The sequence below is a fragment of the Anastrepha ludens genome, chromosome 4, assembly GCF_028408465.1.
Source record: "Anastrepha ludens isolate Willacy chromosome 4, idAnaLude1.1, whole genome shotgun sequence".
Taxonomy (NCBI): domain Eukaryota; kingdom Metazoa; phylum Arthropoda; class Insecta; order Diptera; family Tephritidae; genus Anastrepha; species Anastrepha ludens.
Window position 1 is genome coordinate 101,347,857 of NC_071500.1, and position 21,829 is coordinate 101,369,685.

Consider the following 21,829-nt stretch of genomic DNA (forward strand, 5'->3'; position numbering starts at 1 on the left):
TCCTACTACTGCTGCTCGAAATATTAGTTGAGGCCGCTGCTACATCTTTAACGATCCTGTAAGCCGTTGCTACGCTGATTATCCATAAATGATTCCAACAATTAGGACGAATAGCATTCGAGCCATTTAAGATCTAAGAATTAAAAACTATCAAGAAAAAATTGAGTGATAATTGGGTTGCAAGATTGAGCTACATGGATGATGGATAAGTTTTTTGAAATACTGGGCTTGTTTACTACTTTTAATAAATGCCGAAAATGAGTAAATTTTGTTTTATTAAAAAAAAAATAGTAATAATAAAACAATAAATAAATAAAAAAAAAAAAAAATATTTTATTATATTTTGGAAACCCGAGCTTGTATGGAAGAAAAGGCGGACACCTCATATAAAAAAATTGTAAAAAATCACCAGTATTTTGTAGTCATTTCAAATTTACACTTTCAATGGGCTATTAAATTGCATACTCAGAAAGTTCCTCAAATTCTAATTAAAAAGTTGTCACTTTTGATGAAAATTAAAAAAAAAAATGCAATTAAAAACTTTGCGTTATTTAAATTTAATTCACTTATTAACTATATTTTTATAAGCAACATAGCAAAGTCTTTATAATTTTGCAATCGCGGTGTATGTAACAATTGATGGTATTTCATCTACCTCCTTTGCTGCCACCTCAGGTGTTCCGCAAGGAAGTATCTTGGGCATGCTTTTATGTGTTATTTATTAATGACATCAAAAGTTGTTTCACATTTGCTAAATTTTTGCTTTATGCTGATGACCTTAAGACCTTCTCAGCGATCAAGACGCAAGAGGATGCCATTAAACTTCAAGCCGATATGAATAGGCTTTACTTGTGGTGCGAGAATTCACGACTTTCGCTGAACTTATCTAAGTGCTTCCAAATATCTTACTCTAAAACATCTAACATTTTGAGCACTAAGTACAGGATCTCGGCATATGTCCTGCAGTGTGTTAGCGAGTTTAAGGACCTTGGCGTCATCATCGATAACAAATTCTCTTTTAATAGCCATATAAATTATATTACTTCTAAATCTTTTTCGATGTTGGGCTTCGTCTGACGGAACGCCACTAAGTTCTCTGATCCCTATACCATTAAGTTACTCTATACATCTTTTGTTAGATCTCATTTAGAATATGCTGCTTTTATTTGGAGGCCTTGCAAAAAATATTTCTCAAATATGCCCTTCGGTCCCTGAATTTTATTGATCCCATGCCATCATATTCTGCTCGTCTCATGCTTATAAATCTCAAGTCCTTAGAGATTCATAGGTCTATACTGTGTCTGTCTTTTACTTATAATATTATTACTGGAGTAATTGATTGTCCCTACTGGTTGGAAAGGATTCGATTTAATGTTCCCCAGCGATCTCTTAGGAACTTCTACCCTTATTATGAGGGAAACTTTAAAACTACGTATGCCAGTAATGCTCCCATTACTCGTGCTTTACGCGAATTAAATGCCGTTCATAATGATGTTCTTCTTGATCTCTCGCTTTCAAGAACAGCATTTTTAAATCTTTTGAACTCTATATTATAGTTAGTTAGTAGCTAGTATAGTTTTTAAATACATGTAATATATTTGTAGTTTAATCTAAGCAACTTTTGTATCATAGTCTGTAAGGATTGTAATTCATAGACTTAAATAAATAAAAAAAAAAAATAAAAAATAAAATAAAATAAAAATCGTGGACAAACAAGTTCACTGAAAATACTTCCCACTTAAGAGGTTTAGTGACCTGATAGAAGAGCAAAAATGCAGTTCGCAACAAAGTGCGTTAATTGAAGGCTCCACATGCTTTAAATTTGCTATTCAATTATTAATATTAAATAAATTATGCTAACTGTTGTTTATGTGACACAAAATCAAAGACTTAATCGGTGTTCATGGCACAAAACCTACGCCAGCTCGAACTATACATTCTGTGAAAAAAGTACCGATAATTTATAACTGAAAAAACCCATTTAAAGAGATTGTGAAAATTTAAATTTAAAACGAGATTAGAAAGGAGCAGCAAATTTAAAGGGATTTCTAAAATTAAAAAAAAATGTATTAATAAAACTAAGTAAAGAATAAAAAAAAATCTCGAATGAGGAATAAAAGCACATGAACAGGTTAAGAAAAATAAATTTAGAAAAAAAAACCAATAATGAATAAATAAATAATATTGAATAAAAACAGTAGTGAATAAAAAAAGACTGGAAAAGAAATCATAAAACGAAAGATAAAGAATAACAAAAAAACAAAAAAAAAAATGAATTCATAAAAAAATTATTAAAAAAAAAAAAAAATTCATACAAGAAACTATAGAAAATAAAATATTTAAAATTAAATAAAAAATTAAGATTAAAAAAATTTAAAAAATTTAAACAAAACAGACAAAAGATAAAAACCAAACCACGAATAAAGAATAAAAAAAAGATTAAAAAATAAAAAAAAATTAAAGCTAACAACAATTTAAGAATAAAAAAATTATGAATAAAAAAAAAAATGAGTAAACAAATAAAGACCACAAAAAAAAAAAATAGTGATTAAAAAAGAAATAATAAGACAAATAAGAAAAGAAATAAAAAAATAAACAAATAAATTTAAAAAAATAATTTAAAATTTAAAAAAATTCTTAGAAACAATGATGAAGACGAAAAAAATTTTAAGGTGTGCAACTAAGTTCTCGCTGTTTGTCAATAGATGCCGCCAGCAGTGTGTGCTAGTCGATTCTAACATAACCTAAACGTCATAAACCAAGCTTAAACATATGGTAAACAAACTGCTTCGACACATTAGTGATTTTGTTTTGGTTTCATATACTTTTGGTTTTGTGAAAATGTCTGATTTTGTGCCGAATAATCGTTATTTCAATCAATCGGGAAGTGTTGATTTTCCTCTTTCATTCGCAAAAACGGCGGCTGAAGCGCATCGAGAGCTACAAAAAGTTTATGGAGATGCTGCTTTAAATGAAACAACGTTCCGAGATTGGTTCCGTCGCTTCAAAGACGGTGATTTTAATGTTGACGACCGTCCGCGTGAAGGAAGGCCAAAAACCTTCGAAGACGCCGAATTGGAGGCATCGCTCAATGCGGATCCGTGTGAAACGCAAGAAAATCTTGCTCAGTATTAGGAGTTACCCGCCAATCTATTTCCAAGCGATTGCATGTTTTGGGAATGATTCAGAAACAGGAGACTTTGGTTCCTTATGAGTTACAACAACTGCTCCAGCGGCAAAAAGGGGTGATAAAAAATGGATTCATTACAGCAATCCAAAGAAAATAAAGTCATGCTTCTACGTCGTCGCCTCGGGCGAATATTCACGCTGCGAAGGTTATGCTATGTATTTGGTGGGACCAAGTTGGTGTTATTTATTATGAACTTTTACAACCAAGCGAAACCATCACTGGGGATCGGTAACGACTTCAATTGATGCGATTGAGCCGAGCACTGCGCGAGAAGCGGCCCCAATACGCGGAGAGGCATGAAAAAGTGATTCTACAGCATGACAACGCTCGGCCTCACGATGCCAAACCCGTTAAAACCTACCTGGAAACACTGAAATGGGAAATCCAACCCCACCCGCCATATTCTCCAGATATTGCGCCACCCCTTAACACCTGTTCCGGTCGACGGTATATGGTCTAGCTGACCAGCAGTTCCATTCATATGAAGACATCAAAAAATGGCTTGATCCGTGGATAGCCTCGAAAGATGAACAGTTTTACCGCGACGGTATACGAGATGTACCAGAAAGATGGGAAAAAGTAGTAGCCAGCGATGGGCTATACTTGCAATGATTCACTTTTTTCACCAATTTTTCCGAATAAAGTTGTACTTTCATAAAAAAAACAGCGAGAACTTAGGCGCTAATAATAAAAAACAAAACAAGTGAATAAAAAAATACGAATTAAATAAAAACTTAAGATTTAAAAATAAATAAACCACATTTTGAATAAAACAAACCAAGGAATTGTTGTGTATCACAAATAAAGAATAAAAGCAAAAAAGGGGAAAAAGTTAATTAAAGATTAAAAAAATGACGAGCAAAAAATACGAAGGTAAAACATAGTGATTAAAAAAATGAAGAATAAAACAAAAAATTACGAATCAAAAATAAAAGCAAACAAAGAAAGTAAAAAATAAAAATATATCAAAGATTAAAATCGATTAATGAATAAAAAAATGAAGAACAAATAAATAATAATTAAAAAAAAATTAATTAATTATTAAAAAAAAATGATTAAAAAAATTATGAAGAAATAAAAATTTAATAAAAAATAATAAAAATAGTGAATAAAAAAAAACAAAAATAAAGAATACAAAAAATTATGGATATTAAAAAAATAAAAAATCAAAGGATAACTAAAAAATATTTTTTGAGCATTTGAGGGTCAAAATACTTCGAAAAAGTCCAGATTAGATTAGAAAACCTCATTAATTTTGCAAAATGATGTCGATTTATTTCACAAGGTTGTCATTGTGAACAAATCTCGGGCCAAGAACTCAACAAATATCAGCGAACAACGGTTGCATGGATTCGGCTGATTTCTTTTATCTTTTCAAAACTTAAATTATCGAAATTTCATCTGTGCCGTGATTGGAGGACAATGATCTATACCTACGTATGTTTTTTTTTTTTTTTTTGTTTTTGGATATGAGACGTATTTACTGAACACAACTCTGGTGTCCAAAAATGCCCAACTGGTCACGTTGTTGAGAAAACTGGCGGTAAAAACGAACAAAATCGTGTTTAGAGGATTTTTACCCCAAGTTTTCTGCAAGTAAAAAAAAGGAATAAACAGTTTTGAATAAAATGGGCTGTCAAATTATTACATTTCACTGAGCAATGTAAGTTCATAAAAATGATTACTGCTTCAGGATCGCTGATTGCAAATTCAATGACAGTTTTTCAAAATCAGAAATGCGGATCCAATATGGCGGGAGAAAAATTGCAAAAAAATAATTTAATTAGCTTAAGGGGTTATATACCTTGTGTTTTTCAAAAAAATCAAAATAAATTTTATTTCTTTATCGTAAAGTACAATCCCTTGAGAACATTTTCCAAAAATTTCATAGAGATCTGAGCAATAGATCGAAAGTTACAGCGTTTTAAATTGTGCGTCGTCACGTCCTGAGCGTACGGCCTCATGCGGCGCTTGAAACTTTAAACGCGATTATCTTATTCAACCGATTTTTATAATTTTTTTTTTTAAATTGTTCGTAATTGATGTCGCCTCTTAGTGAACGATCAACTTTTTATGTATAAATTTTTATTTTGCAGATATGAATTTTTTAATGCCAATTTTAGGACTGTAGAAGTGGAGTTTTTTAAAAACATGTTCCTATTTTCACAAAAATCAAAATATTTAATATATTGATCGTTCACTAAGAAGATATAACCCTATACTAATGAAATCTTTTCGATTTTTTGATTTCAGTTGACTTGGTGGACTTGAATCGCGTCCACCGCAAGCCTCTTCCAAAAAAAGGGTCTTGGGGGAAAACGCCATAACTCCGCCATTTTTAAATATTTTTACACAAACAAAGCCTTTTTTTTTCTTTAAACATTGTAATATCCAATAATAAAAACTTTTATACAATAAAATTATTGCTACATATCTTTAAAAAAAACCCAACTTTCGCTAATTGCACCGGACCACAAGGTATATAACCCCTTAAGACTTGTCGTATAATTTTTAATGAGTTTTCTGATTACGTATATGAAAACTGATTTTGAAACTTCCTAATGGCGGATCCAATAAGGCGGAAGAAAACTTTAAAACTTCGTTAATTCGGTTTACAATTTTTTATATAAATTTATACATGGCTTTTTTTGGGTTTATTTGATAAGATACTGGTTTCCGATGATTATTTGCGCACTGAGCACAATTCTGAGGTCAAGTCATGTTTTTGGGAAAAGTTGGAGAAGTTTTTACCCCCACTTTTTCCAAAATCCAAACGCAATGGATGCTTTTGGATCTCAAAATTGTACAACAGCTAAAAATACAACGAAAAGCAGTCACATGTTAAAAAAGCAACAAAAAAAAAAAACTAAAAAATTCAAATTATTCAAAAAATTAAAAAAAAATTCTAATTAATATACAATACAAACAAAAGTAAAATAAAATAAACAAAAACTGAAAAGCAAATAAATTTTGTAGACTTGCGAGATTTGTATTTTTTGTATTTGCATACATTTATTATTTCATTCTAATTATAATTATTATGAGTAAAAAATATTTCCTATTTAATTGACCAATTCGTGGCACTTTTTTGACAGAATGTGTGATAGTTGTAGCTTTCGGCATTATAACACCTCTAACACACGAATCGAAGGCATGAACGTCGATTATCAAAAACTACAACTAAATCGCCTATTAGTCTAAGCCGATTAACGAGTCTCGCTGACTTATGATCGTAACTTAAAACTTTTAAATACTACAATGCAATTAACTGGATAAAATTAATATTGACGTTTATTGAAGAGCAAAAATGTCGATAATACCAACAACTTTTAAAAATGAACAACCAGCCCAGCCTCTTCCCGAAGTTGTTTGCAATATTTCGACAAGTCGTCAAGTGGGTATTACAAATAAGATGAGTTAACGAAAAGAAAAATAATTAATGAAGAAAAAAAAAGACAACAAAAAATGCTCCGAAACCAGTTGTACGAGTCAGCGCTCATGAATTGTGTCAACGCCAGGCACCAAAAAAAAAAAAAAAAACAAAACAATCAAAAGGTAGCCGAAATAAAAAATAGGTAAATTAAAATAATGATGTAGACAACAAGTAAAGCAATAAAATTATGAATGGGTGAATGAATTATTATCAAAAGCAAAATAGCACATGTTTTAATTAATGGACAGACAGGCGAGTTGGGTGTGCGCAGTTTGTGCAAGTGTTCCTGCTTATTATTTGCCATGAGACCTCTAACAAGGCGGAGCTAATAAATGTAATGAAGTCGACAATAGCAAATAGCAGAAAGTTGTGTAAATTGTTTATTTAATTCTTTATAATAATATTTTCAAATTGTATTTAATGTTTTTTAATTTATATTTTTGTGAATATTTGCGGGCTTGAAGTGGAGGTGACGGAAGTGTGGACTGACATGGAAAATACGCAAATGAAACCGACAAGGAATATGCTTATACAGTTCCTCAAGAAATTAAAGGATTATTTTGAAATTGTTACTTAGCAAGCATTGGCTTGGATTTAAGATGATCGGGAAATCATTAAAGTACTGTAAAATTTTAAAAAGTTTTTTTTTTTGCTTAAAAACTGTCCTAATAGCCTAAAAATTACGTACTCAAGAATCTCAAACAAGGTAGGAAATATGTCTTAGGTATATTAGATTGTGGAATAAATTCATAGCGTTTTTATATTTTCTTTTATTTTACAAAGATTTGTTTGCTCTTCAGCAAAGGGTAAGTATTCATTCGCTAGAACTCTTTCTGCTCTACAAAACTGTGTTAATTGTATTTTTGAGTTTTTTAATTTTCTATTAGTTTTAAGGCTTAGAAATGGAATGCACAGGAGGCAAAAACCAACATTTTCCACACCTGCTCTTCTTTGCTTTTCATCGAGGTCAAAAGCTACCGAAGCAGCTCGGGACACTTGCGACGTGGATGGAGAAAGCGACATAGGCTAGTCTACAGCACGAAAATGGTTTACAAAGTTCAAAAATGGCGAATTTGACGTCGGGACGTATGGTCCCGCAGCGGAAGTGTGCCTCACGAGCTCAACGCAAAAAACAAAGAAAGCCGTCATCAAATCGCTTCTAAGCATCTTGAACGCCATCGAGCAAAACGCGGTGATAAACAGTGCTTTTTGTTCCAAATCGTTACGGCATCGAAAGATCATGATATGTGTACGGTGGTACTAGGTGGGTATGGTGCAGTGCGAAATGCTCGAAAGCAATGCCACGGTCAACAAGGGGATCTACATTGCCCAGCTACACCGCGTGAATGAGACTATTTGACTGCAAAGACCTAATCGACATGATCAAACCATTACCTTTCACGGCAACGCCAGGCCCCCAAAGCCGAACTCCAAGAGCTCGAACAGGAGGGCCTTCAGCATCCGCCGTATTATCCGGACCTTGCACCGATCGATTACCATCTTTGCAGTTCCTTGTCAAAACGATATAAAATGAAGGGAGTTATCTTCGATAACAAAGAGGTCCTTAAAAACTGGCCCAACAACTTTTTTGACACCATACCAGCCGATTGTTGGTGGAACGGCTAGAACAAATCGGTCGAGAGACAGGACGAGCTTGTAAACAGCAATGGCGAACATATAATTAACTAATGGTTTTTTGTTTAAACAAAAGTCTTCGCTAAAATGCTACGAACTTATTCCCCATGCTAATATTTCCAATTTTGGCGCACCTCCCGGAGTTTGATGTACATATGTATCTATACATATACTTATATAATTGGTACTTACACCCAGTTTGGGTGTTTGGCCGAGCTCCTTTTTCCGTTTGTGTTGCGCGGCTTGATGTTCTACCACAAATGGACGGACATACAGTTTTAAGCCGACTCCAAACGGCAGACGGTTTTTTATGAGGAGCTTTTTCCTGGCAGAAATACACTCGGAGGTTTACCATTGTCAATTGTCAGCCGGAGGAGCGATCGTCAAGTCAACTTTTTTTATAAATTGTTGTTAAGTGCCCGTGGTTTCGAAGCTGTGCACTTCCGAATGGTAGGAGTCTGTATCAATTCGACAAATTGAGAAAAATAAGTCTGATGCTTACCGTACCGTAGTGAGTCTTGCGGTAAACGAGGGCAAGATAAAGTACCATCTGTCAATAACCAAAAAGTCTACGCGTATTGGACAGCAGGTTGTGATTGACAATTACGAGTTCGGCGTAGTCAAGGGCTTTGCCCACCCAAGATCCACCATTAATACCACCAACGACGTCAGCCAAGAGATCCAGTGAATAATAACCGAAACTCTTGCCAACGTGTGCTACTTTAGGCTGGGTAGGCAATTGAAAAGTAGATCCCTCTCTCGATGCACGAAACAAAGTTCTATCAATCACTCATCCTCCTGGTCTTACTATATGGACATTGACGAACTCTAATGGATGGTTATTAGGAGCTTTCGAGAGAAAAATTCTGCGCAAGATCTATGGTTGGATTTGAGAGAATAATCCATATCAAATAAGAACCACGAGCTGTACGCCGACATCGACGTAGGTTAGCGGATTAAAATTCAACGGCTGCGCTGGCTTGGTCCCGTTGAGCTGATGGACAATAACGCTGCTCTTTTCGAAATGCACTGGTGAAACTCGCAAAAAAAGTCTATTGATCTACGTTGGAAAATCCAAGCCGACGACGACCTGGCCGCCCTTGGTGTTTCTAACTAGCGTTAACGCGCGCAATGCAAACGCGATTGGGCCAAAATTTGGTAGCGGCCAAGAGCGTCCATCGGTTGTAGTTGCCAGTTAAGTTAGTAAGCTTACCGTACAGAAATCTTTCAAGGCGTTTTTCTCGAAACTAAATTTTTCAAATCGCTCAGATTCATACCTCAAACGAATCTTGACTGATTGACTTGAAATTTCAACTGTGTAGTTCCAATACATTTTGCATGAATGCATTTTTTCGATGTATTGTAAAAAAAAAAATCGTATGAGCATTGTTTTTGAAAAGTTTTCAATTCTTTACAACCCTCGATATATTGTATATATAGAACAAGGTATGGGTTTCAGCAAACTAAAACAGTTCAACCGCTATTTTATGTTTTATCACTGTGAAAAAAATAAAAAGCCAATAAAAACTAAAAATAAAATAAAACAAAAAATAAAAAAGTCAATAAAAAACAAATAAATAAAAAATTTATTCGTAACAGCAAAAATTGCCTCTATATCTATGGAACACGATTTCATTGGTGTGGCTAGCTTCGGCTGACTTCGCAGTTACGCATTACGTAAAACCTAGTTTTCCCAAAAGTGACGATTTCCCTTAGTGACGCTTGCTGGCTCGGCGAATGGCGTGCACGATAATCGCCTTAAGGACTTGAGTCGTCAATAGATCGTTTGCATAACATTGGACCCTCACGGAGTCCCGCCAAAAAAGTCGAATGGCGTTAAATCGCAGCTCCGAGGTGGCCAATTTAACATAAATCGCCTAGACAGCTGATAAAAAGTTTACCGAGTGTAAGGCGCAAAAGGTCGATTGTGGCCATGCTGCTAAAGCCAAATAGCATTCAAGTCAAAAAAATTTTGATTTTTTTGTCACAAAAAATCGCTTATCATGCCTTTGTAGCACTCACCGTTGACTTTGAAATGGGGTTTCCAGCAACATTTCCTATATTTAAATTTTTTGCTTATCAATATAGCCGTCGATATGAAAATGCGCTTCATACGGAAATGAATGATTTTGACTTCTTTGCAATAAACGCACTATTTGGGCTACACAACATTAACATTGGAAATAAGTTTGTCATATTTCCGAGGCGATTTATTTCGTTTTGCGGAGATATGACTGACATTGATTTTCTGCTAAGATTTCAAACTTTCCTAAATGCTCGATTGAACTACGAACTTTGTCGAGGGATAGATAATGTAGTTGATCCAGTATCAATACATCTGAGCTAATAGTGCGCCTTTCCGGTCAAGCGAATGCTGGACAAAAACTCTGAATTATCATCCGCCTCTCCACAGGAGGTGTACATATGTATGTGTATTGGCTGGAGGATGTTACCTATGGTAGCCATAAATTGACTCCAGTTACAGACTCTGATCTGATATATGGCGAAAGTGGCTCCAATTGAAAAATTGCCTTAATAAAACTCAGTTCGTAAGAGGCTGTCAAAAATCAACACAATTTTTAAGATACTGCGAAATTGCACTTTATTACAATATAACAAAATATAATAGGCTACAAAACTGCATACTCGAATTTTTCTAAAAAATTTGCTTAAAAAGTGTGAATTTTTTATATATTTTTTTTAATTTGCACAGAATTTGAAATATGGATTTATGATATATGGTTTTTGTGGAAGAATGAATTTTTTTAATAAGAAAATTATTACAATTAAATAAGAAACAAATAAGTCAACTTAGTATATACGAATCCAAATACGAATACGAGTTGCAATACCAATGCGAGCACGAATACGAATAAGGCCTGAGCAGCTACGAACAAATACGAATACCAAATGGATGTGCGTATGCAGACGACTACAAATACGAATGCGAATTCGAATGTTGCATTGGAGATACCTAAAATTAATAGCGCACATGCAATTTGTTAAAATAATTCTATCTCGATTCCTGTCATAGTTGCACAACAAAACCTTGCGAGTGCTAAGTCGTCACTCAGACCACTATGTTTTTTTTTTGTTTTTTGTTTGGTTCTATAATTTATCACATTTCTACAGATTTACTAAGCAGTATATTTTCATGTACTGTCTGCTAATTTTTAATTAACCCTACCATGAAAATCGCATTAGGGTAGATTTGAGTGCATTTCATTTCGCAATATGTTTTGCATTTTCCCCCAAAAGACATTTGAAACACGGCGACAGGTGTATTGGCTGACGGCACAAAGTGGACATGACGCGCAAAATTTATGTGGTCAGTTCGACTCGTTGTTGTTGTTGTTGAATGCGGCTGAGTGCCTTGTAAGTTGCAGTAAGAAATTTAATTTTACATTTACCAAAAATAAAGTAAAAATAAATAAGAACAGGATAAAAAGTAGAAAATAATTTTTGGCGAATTGGCAAAAGCTTCACCAAAAGTATTTGACGTGTGGTTCGAGGGGAAGAGTGAGCTACAAATGACATTTTTACATAGCTGCTATCGCCTGCAGTCATCGGCTAGCAACAATACGCCCGCCTTCCCCACCAAAATTTGCTTTCTACCAGGCCGATATGTAAGTATCGGCAGCACTACACTCTCGACTGTGCCAGCGACGGCGTCTTTGTCGTTATGCCGTTGTTGTCATCGTGTAATGAACAGCGACAACACGTCAACGACATCGACGATTGCAATTGCGATTACATACATTGGTATGTACGTCGAGGGCCTAAGAATAATTGTGTTTTTGGCAGGCACTCAAGTTATGTGCAGCGCGAGGACACAAATAATTCAACTAATACAGCGGCAAAATGCGCTTCCCATGTGATAGATAACACACACACACGCACAAACATGCACACGCTCATACGCATACACATACATCAACTTACCACTGAACCAGGCGAGCTCTGCAGGGAAAATATTTGCGGTTAAGAACTGATGAGCTTTCTGCAAAGCGACAGCCACTGAGGGAGTGACCGGTTGAAAGAGGCTTAGGTTGGATGGTTGCTCCATAGGGAAAAATACATACACGGATGAGTAACTAGGAATCTGTACATTGTAGTGAACATTAAAAGAAAAATGGGAGCGGAAGATAAAGGCGCAAGAGAAAAATGACGAGGAGGAATTGCGGATGCGCTGCGTACTACTAAGAAAATTCCAGAAGTGGTTAACGTGCACGTCTGATAGATAGCCTGGTGCGAGATATCTGAATCTCAAGCTCTTAAAACAGTGCAATTGAGCAGTATATGTCGATTATCTCACAATCATTCACTAGATATTCACCGCAATAGCCATTCGAAGTAATGTTGAGTCTCACCGCATGGCTTCCCAGCGGACAGTACCCGGTTAAGACCCCTCCACACTAAGAACATTTGAGGCTTTGCAACGATGATAGATTTATCAGGTTTGGCCATTAACTATGATGAAAAACCAAACTGTGCGAGTAATTTCGGCTGCCACGTCACAGGAGTAATCGGCAGCCGAATTCGACTCGCTTATTTCACACGCATTCACACACTCGTTGTTGCCACGAAGTAAAATGAGCGAAGGTTGTGTTGTTTTTTTTTTCATATATCACCAACACAACCTCATTTTTTTCATAAACAACCCGCTAATCGCTAACCCTGATTACGTCAGCCAATCAGCTGATTCTTTCAAATTCGCTGAGAGCCGGTTAACGGTCTGATATTGGCCACACCTCCACCCCATGGAGGCTTTGGTAGTCTTAGAGGCTCTGCCCGCAATCAGAAGACCTCTACAATGCTTGCTAAGCTAACTCGGGGCACACCAAGAGCAGAATCAAACGAAAGAACAAGTACTTGGTAGGTAGGTAGAATGGCAAGAGTACCCCAGGTACACTATAAGTAGCACTTACGTGCGTTTTGATACCATAATGTGGACCACTACCTGTGAAAGGATTTAGGGAAGAGACAAACCCGTCTACAGCCATCCAGCAAGGCTGGAGAATTTTTTCAAGTCATTCCCAAAGGGCACGCTAAGGAATCTCAAGCGCCTAGCCGCCAGAGCCGAACGAGTACTTAAACATATTAAATTTTTTCTTGTTACTTAGCAGTTGACAAATATCAAGCGAAAATATTTATTATCTTTATTTATTAATCCTTTAGAAAATTTTTAAAAATCGTACAGCAGGAAAATAGCCAGAAGTCGTAGTCAACCTCCAGCCGCAAATAACGTAATGGTCAACGATTAGTAAGAAACATTTAGAGGAGCATACTATTATGCTCGACAACCACTGAGCTGCCTCCTAGGCACGAGAGCAGACATTTACGAGTACATCACTTGACTGACGAGATCCAGACCAATACACAATAACCAATGGACCTTTCAGTATACAGACAGGCTATTAACAACATTCGCCACGAGTCTCCTACCACCTTTATGCACTCCCGTTTCCCGAATGCCGTTATCGGAGTCCAACCACTCATTGCAGAGCTTCAGATGCCTCGTGAGAACCGTACACGAATACGCTCAGGTTATTGTAGCAGGTTAAACACTGAATTATCCAGAATCGAGCTTGATTTACTCAACGAATGTCCGGCATTTGAGGCGCGCACCGCTACTCATCTAATACATCTCTCTCTCTATCTGAACCTACCTGGGCATAAAACAGCATGTTTTCTCTATCTTTCGTTAGATGAGATGACGACGAGATTACTTCACTGCGCTAAACTGCTAGCTTTAACTTAATCTCAATTTTCTTAGTAAAATATATGTTTTCTAAACTCGAATACTATTAAAAATTATTGAATACGATCTCAAACGAGTTCAAAATTTGTCTTTGAGTAACATGAGCGGTTAGCTAGAGTCCGTTCGGTGCTATTGTGGTGCAGTGAGATACTGTCTAGTATGCTGAGCCCACATCTATTCAGCCTGCGGGCACACTCCTGTAACTACTATCTAACAACTATTTGTTACATAAATTCGGAGATTTTTCTCATTGCTTAAAAGCAGTGTGCGCCTTATAATATATTTCATAAGCCTCCTCCGCTAGGCAAACTTATTCTAAATGCGACAATTGTGTGCCGGTAGATTTCCCTGCAGGGATAACAGAGAAACATGTGTGCGTACATGTTCATGTACTTTAGTGCGACTAAGTATGTGTGCTGAACGTATAAATAGTTTCTTCGCAATCAATGATCATTTTGGGTCATTTTGTAAACGATTATTCGAATAAATCACTCGAAGAAAATTTAATAAAAATAAATGAAAATCGTCTATGGAGCAAGACTGGGATAAAAATAGAATATTGGCCTTTGTGTAATGGACTGCTTGGGCTATTAATGCAAAAATAGTGTAACTTTAGGTTAGGAACCATAAATCGTTATTCTCATTCTCAAAAACGATGCAGCTTTAAGCTATGAACCATGAATCCTGATTTTCAAATTTCTGATTTTCAAAAGAGTTGTTTCTTAAAATGAATTTTGCATCAACATTTGATTTCGGCGTTTCTCGAACGGCTTCCGAGCAGTCTTATTTAATGCGTAGTCTAAAGAGTTTGCTAGTTGTTATATTTACAAGTATATTAATTCAAGCCACACTAAATTGTGCCGAAAAGTTTATAGAATTTTCGCCTCAATAAGCTCTTCTAATATAAAAGAAAAGAACGCGAAAAAAATGGAAAAATTACGCAACACCGTTGATTTTAATTAGATTATTTAAATAAAATTTTAACTAACAAAATTTCGAAATTAGTCCAAAAATACAAAGTGGCACAAAACTAATCGCCCTATTGGAAGTTTTATAATTTTTGCAAATGGCGTCAAATTTATCTGACACTTCTGAACTAGACAGTTGCAGTATACTAACAGACAAGCACTAGAGGAGCGCGTAAAAGTCAAAATGAAGATTTCGATTACTCAAATTTTTTTTTTCTATTTAGCAAAAAGTTATGCAAACATGTTTTATTCTTGGACTTCTTTCTTTTTCATCGGCATCAAACTTAAGTATACTGCAACGAGTCCAATCTAGAATACTTAGGACCAAGACTAATGCATCGCCGTATATACCTAATGCTGATATTCATTGGGATCTTGAGGTCGATAGAAGTGACAAGCCAAAAAAGCAGGTTACTGACGCACACAAATCCCGCGAGGAGAGAGAAGGCTCCGAAATGTAGGGAACATAGGAAATAAGGCCTCTTCTTTTCTCGAATCGCTAACAAGTGGTGAATAGATGAAGAAACTCGTATAAATAAACATATCTTGGAATAAAGCTGCATAAAATTACATTTATTTGTGAGCCAGCCAGTTTTATGAGTCATCCCTGCTTTATGAGGTGTAACCGCACTCGCTAGCGGCGAATCTTACTCGATAACTTTGCTTCACATGCAAATTTTTTGTTAAGTGAGTCGGGCAGAGAGATAGCGAGCAGAGAACTGGATAATATAAGAGGCCTCTTGTCAAAGACGGCTTAAAAGAAAGCCACCAACAGATCTTGCATAATTTATTTATGTAGTTTAATTGTAAAGTTTTGCTGTAAAACTTTTCGTATTCGTTTTTAGTAATTAATGTCATTTAAGTTGTGTTTATTATGTTAAACTTTCTCAAACACGATAAACCCAAAAAAGGTTCCAAAGTACCTAGGCATAAGACTGAACACAAGAGTAAGCTACTGGTAAAAAAAGAGGACGTAACAGAGAAAGCAGCTAAGATAACATCCCTACTTAGTAGACTGATGCCAGCAAATGGGGCCCAACCTAAACGAAACGGGAAATAATGATGGTTACCACGCTGTCCATTCTCTTATACGGAGCTGAACTGTGGGCAAATGCGCTAAGGATAAAGCACCGATGCAAGCGCTTAACATCGGTACAACGAACGACAGCCCTGATAGTTGTGTCCGTCTACCGCGCAGTATCTGGGCCAGTTGTTCAAGTAATAAGCGGTTCAATACCGGTAGACTTATTAGCCTTAGAGAAGAAAAAGTTGTGGGCTTTAAAGGAGGGAATGGAAGAGAGAGTTAGCAAACCTATAGCGCGCGAAATAGGAGATGAAACGCGATGAAAGGCTATGGCAAGACCGCTGGATTAACGAAACACGCGGCAGATGAACGGCTAGGCTTATAAAAGACGTCGCCACATGGAACAGTAGGAACTTATATAACCCAAATGATTTAGGGGCACGGGTATTTCCAGAAATACCTGTTCAAAATAGGGAAAAGTGAACATCCCACATGCATAAACGGGGATGCTGCCGAAGATGACGCTAAAGACACATTCTTCTAATGCATATCGAACGCTGGAGAATACAGTCGGTGACATAACCACTGAAAATGTCAAATCGACAAGATGCTAAGTACCGACGAAACGGGGGAGATAATCAGTGGTTTCGCGGGAAGAATTCTCCGGAAAAAAAAGCGGGACCTGTTGGAAGGTAGAACGCCACTCTGAAGGAATGCGAAAGCGATTCCAGAGTGGGCGAAGGTTCCAAATGAGGGGGAAGTTTTTAGTCTCAGGACATATCATTGCTGCGACGGCAATTTTGATGACGCATTAGTCATTTTCCATCTCACTACCGACTATCTTGAGAATATTCATCGACTACTTTCAGAAGGGAAATACCATCAACAGTGAATATTATATTAGTGTTATTGGAGCATTCGGTCGTCAACGAAATTGCAAAGAAACGTTCACGTATGGCAAAGAAAAAAATGTGTTCATCAATCAAAACAATGGCAGAACTACATGAATTGAACTACGATTTGGTCCCACATCCATCGTATTCGTCAGATTTGACTTCCAGCGACTACTGTCTGGCTGTTCGCAGACCAAAAAGAAAATGCTCGCCGGTAAGAAATTTCACTTTAATGAAGAGGTTATCGCTGAAACTGAGATCATTTTTGAGACAAAATATAAATTTTTCTACAAAAGTGGTAGTGAAATATTCGAGTGGCGCTGGAATGATTGCGTTTTTCTTGATGGAAATTATCATCAACGTCAAAAAAGCTAATTTTCAACAAACAAAAATCGCCTATGTGTTGTATTCAATATTTGCCAGCGAGATTTCTCTTTTCAATTTATCAGGTCAGTCCATAAGTTCGTACGTTTTTTAAAGGTGGTTTTAAAATTAATAAAAAAGATGTTTAAAGTATATATTAAACAATAATATATTTTCCTTCATTATTTACAATGTCTTCCCAAAGTTTAGGCATATTTTTAATTCCCTGCTCAACAAATTTTTTGTCCTTGGAGCCAAAATACGCTTCGATATCCATTTTTATAGCTTCTTTTGAGGAGTAGTTCTTGTTACTCATATGAGATTGAAGTCCACGGAAAAGGTGATAATCACAAGGTGCAATATCCGGAGAGTATGGTGGATGCGGCATTAGCTCCCATCCGAGCTCGTTCAGCTTGCCAAATGTTTGCCTTGCGGTATGAGGTCTTGCGTTGTCGTGGTGAAACAAAACTTTGCGTCTATTCACTAAAGACGGTCGATTTTTTTAAGTGCCTCATTCAGGTTTGACGGCTGATGGGAATAATAATCAGCAGTTATCGTCTGGTTTAGTTCCAGAAGTTCATAATAAACAATACCGGTCATATCCCACCAAATAGACGAGAATCTTCTTGGGGCGAAGGCCATCTTTAGGGGTCGGTTCTGGTGTTTCATCTTTATCTAACCATTGTCGTTTGCGAACAGGATTATTGTAAAGCACCCATTTTTCAACACCAGTAACGATACGGTTCAAAAAGCTTTCATTTTCAAGCCGTTGCAGCACCTGAGAACACACATTCACTCTCTGCTGAGTGGCGACGAAAGTCTATGCGGAACCCATTTCCCCAGCTTTGAAACCTTTCCCAACTGAACCAGGTGCCTGTGAACTATTCCATGCGATGAATTATTATGAACTATCATAGCGACTGTCAAATATGGCTCAGCTTCCACGAGTTCGAGCAAGGCGTCGGAGTTAAAGACTTCAGGACGACCAGCGCGTGGGGCATTCTCCACGTCGCAGTTACCACTTCGGGATTTTGAAAACTACTTTTGCGCAGTCCTTGCACTCACGGTATCCTCTCCGTGAACAGTGTTTATTTCTGCAGCAGCATTTGTTGCATTTTTACCACTTTTATAAAAAAAAATACAAAATATGCCTCTTTTGCGCTTTCGAAGATTCCATTTTATTTTTATACAACATGTGTTTCTATCCGCAATTAAAATCACTTGTTGAATGCACAATATATAAAAAAAAAAAATATTAATAGTTCCGTTATATTCCGCGAATAATTTTTTGTATGCAAAAATCGTACAAAAGTGAAATTATGGGTAAAATACGCACGAACTTATGGACTGACCTGATAGTTGCTACTTGTCAGCTGAACTTAAATTACTTACTTGCAGCTAAATAATGCATTCACTGCCTTAAATCTTCTATTCAAGTATTTCATTTGCATTTGTGTTTTTTTCTTTCTGTCAATTCCGCATTCAGGCAAACAAATTTAATTAGACATATAAGCATATCGGATAAATGCTGATCGACTTACCTTGCCTTGCATTATAAGCCTGATTGTTAATGTGACTGATTCGTCGGTCTTCATTGGCGTACTTGTGTTATTGTCTTCCATATTTGCTTTTGTTGTTGTTGTGGTTGCTGCTGTTATTTTAGCGGTTATTGGTTTCCTTGCTGCTGTGGTATTTGCGGTTGTAATGTTGCTAATTTATTTTTCACCTTTTTTACACTCGCTGCAAATTTCACCGCTACACTCACACTTCACTATTGATTTAGTTGCGGGGGCGGGGGGGTTGCGGCGGTTCGAGTATATGGTTGAGATTTCCGTTTTTAGCAGACAATATCTTTCGCTTGCCGTTTGCTTGATTTCTTATATTTAAACAACCTTTTTTTTAATGGCGTTTATTTACTTTGTTTTAATTTTTCTTCTGCTGTTGCTGCTGCTGCCTCTTCTTCTTATGTTTCTTTAACTAACTGCCTGTAATATATAAATTGTAAATACCTAGAATTTGTATTTTATTTAATTTCTTCTTGAGTTGCACTGCATTCCTCTACGCGTATATACGTATGGAAGTTTGTTTGTATGTATAAAACGCGGGGTGCTGATAGAGCAAAAATACAATACAATGAAAAAAAAAAAGTAAAAACAAGTTAATTAGTTAATGAATTAATTAATTGGTGGTGGTATCTTTTAACGTTTACTTAAGCTCTCTTACATTGAATGTATCTAGTAAATGGTTGTGTGCTTGTGTGTGTGTGTGTATTTGCATTTAAGTTATGCTGAGTTGGCTGTTTACTTAGAATTTTTACAAAATAATCGATTTTTTATGTATTTATTGTAATTTTTTCACTTTGAATTACTTCAATATTTTTATTTGATTTATTTGAGAAAAAAATGCACATTAATCACTTTGTTCGCCACTTCTCAGCTATTTTGTGTTTTTTTTTTTCTACACCAGTGTTTTGTATTTTGTTGTTATTGTTAATTTAATTTAATATTTATTTTTCAATGGTCGATTGGCTGGTTAGTTGGTTGATTGCGCGCTGCTCGACGATTGCGGATGATTGAACTCACGAGCGCAATACACAAACAGAAAACTGAAAAAACGAAACAACGAAACAACAAAACGAAACGTTGTTTTCCTTGCCGGCTCTCGAATGTTATCAGCTCAGTTAATCATTAACCGAAGTAATTTGCTGTTTATTTAGTTTTTAATTATTTGAACTTGCTGCCGCTTTTATTGGCCTCCACACGCTGAGTGGTTCGCTTGCAAACGTAGCGCAACACATAAAAACCAACAAATTTTCAGCAGCAAAAATACCGCGGGATGTATAGGTGCCTGCTTGTGAATACTCTTTTGGCTCTATTGAGTTTGGCGGTTGAGTGCGCGCGCTGACGTGGTCGTGGTACTTGAGCGTAGAGAAATTCCTCAAAAATCCTGCAACAAAGGAATGGCAGAGAGACAGACACTCATTAGTGATAATTAATTACTAATAAAACATACATACACAAATACATACATAAATACGTATATAAATGCACACTAAAGCTAATAATAAAATACTGTCAAATGTCAACTATGAACAGATTAATTTTTTGTTACAAAAATGTGTGCACTTGCAAGAGACGAGGCTAATTTGAGGGTGCGTACGACGTAAGTGCATGAGAAAGGTCGTTTGTTATTTCACAAATTCTTTCTGCGGTTGATCTCCTTGTTGGCACATAATTAATTTGAGTACCAAAAACACACATACCTGCATACATAATAGGACTATGAATAAGTTCGTGCGGTTTTTTTCGAAATTTGAAACTTTATTGACGTAAAATGGTTACAAATTTAATATTCAAAATATTGTCCATCGCTTACTACTACTTTTTCCCATCTTTCTGGCAATTCACGGATTCCCTTTGTGAAAAATTCGGTCGGTTTTGCCGCAATCCACGAATCGATCCATTTTTTGACTTCATCGTAATTACGGAAGTGCTGGTCAGCCAGGCCATGTTGCATCGATCGGAAGAGATAGTAATCGGATGGCGCAAGGTCTGGACTATACGGCGGGTGGGGTAGGACATCCCATTTGAGCGTTTCTAAGTATGTTTTGACCACTTGTGCAACATGTGGCCGAGCATTGTCATGTTGCAAAATAACTTTGTCGTGTCTATCGGCGTATTGCGGCCGTTTTTCTCGCAGTGCTCGGCTCAAACGCATCAATTGTCGTCGGTAGACATCCCCCGTAATCGTTTCATTCGGTTTCAGTAGCTCATAATACACAACACCCAGCTGGTCCCACCAGATACACAGCATAACCTTCAGGCCATGAATATTCTGCGCCGACGTCGATGTTGAAGCATGGCCAGGGTATCCATACGTTGCCCGACGTTGTGGATTGTCGTAATGGACCCACTTTTCATCGCCAGTCACAATTCGATGCAAAAAACCCTTTCTTTTGTGCCGTTGAAGCAGTTGTTCGCATGCCATAAAACGGCGTTCAACGTCTCTTGGCTTCAATTCATACGGCACCCAATGGCCTACCTTTCGGATCATTCCCATGGCTTTTAAACGTTTGGAAATGGTTGATTGATCAACTCCCAAAGTTTTTGCAACCTCTTCTTGCGTTTGAGCCGGATCTTGATCGAGCAATTCCTCCAATTCGGTATCCATGAACTTTGGCGGCGCACCCTCGCGTTCTTCGTCTTCCAAGCCAAAATCACCACTTTTAAAGCGTGCAAACCACTTCTGGCACGTTCGCTCAGATAGAGCATGCTCACCATAAACTTCCACCAAGATACGATGACTTTCGGCTGCTTTTTTCTTCATATTAAAATAATGAAGAAGAATTCCCCGCAAAAACACATTATTTGGCACGAAATTCGACATTTTCAAGTGTGGTAAAAATATTGTTGTTTACGCTTCAAATAAAAAACTTATACTGACGTTTGTGCCTTACGACAGTAGCTCTCCAATGAATGTTTGGAAATGTGGATCGATGGAATAATAATCAAGTTACGCCATCTGTTGTAAAACCGAAACGAACTTATTCATAGTCCTAATAC

At 36.5% G+C, this 21,829-nt stretch overlaps 1 protein-coding gene across 14 annotated transcripts in view; it reads right to left on the reverse strand.

Moving 5' to 3' along the window:
* The window catches only part of LOC128860394 (poly(rC)-binding protein 3), a 192,025-nt gene that overhangs the window by 97,593 nt on the left and 72,603 nt on the right, over window positions 1–21,829 (reverse strand). For 9 of the 14 annotated variants that reach the window (XM_054097902.1, XM_054097901.1, XM_054097900.1 and 6 more), the window contains exons 2-3: window positions 19,491–20,213; window positions 18,809–19,376 (exon numbers count right to left, since the gene is read on the reverse strand). In XM_054097902.1, the coding sequence (XP_053953877.1) occupies window positions 18,809–18,889 (81 nt within the window). In that variant the 5' untranslated portion in view covers window positions 18,890–19,376; window positions 19,491–20,213. The remainder of the gene's footprint in view (window positions 1–18,808; window positions 19,377–19,490; window positions 20,214–21,829) is intronic. The other 5 variants (XM_054097895.1, XM_054097893.1, XM_054097891.1 and 2 more) reach the window with 5 other exon arrangements.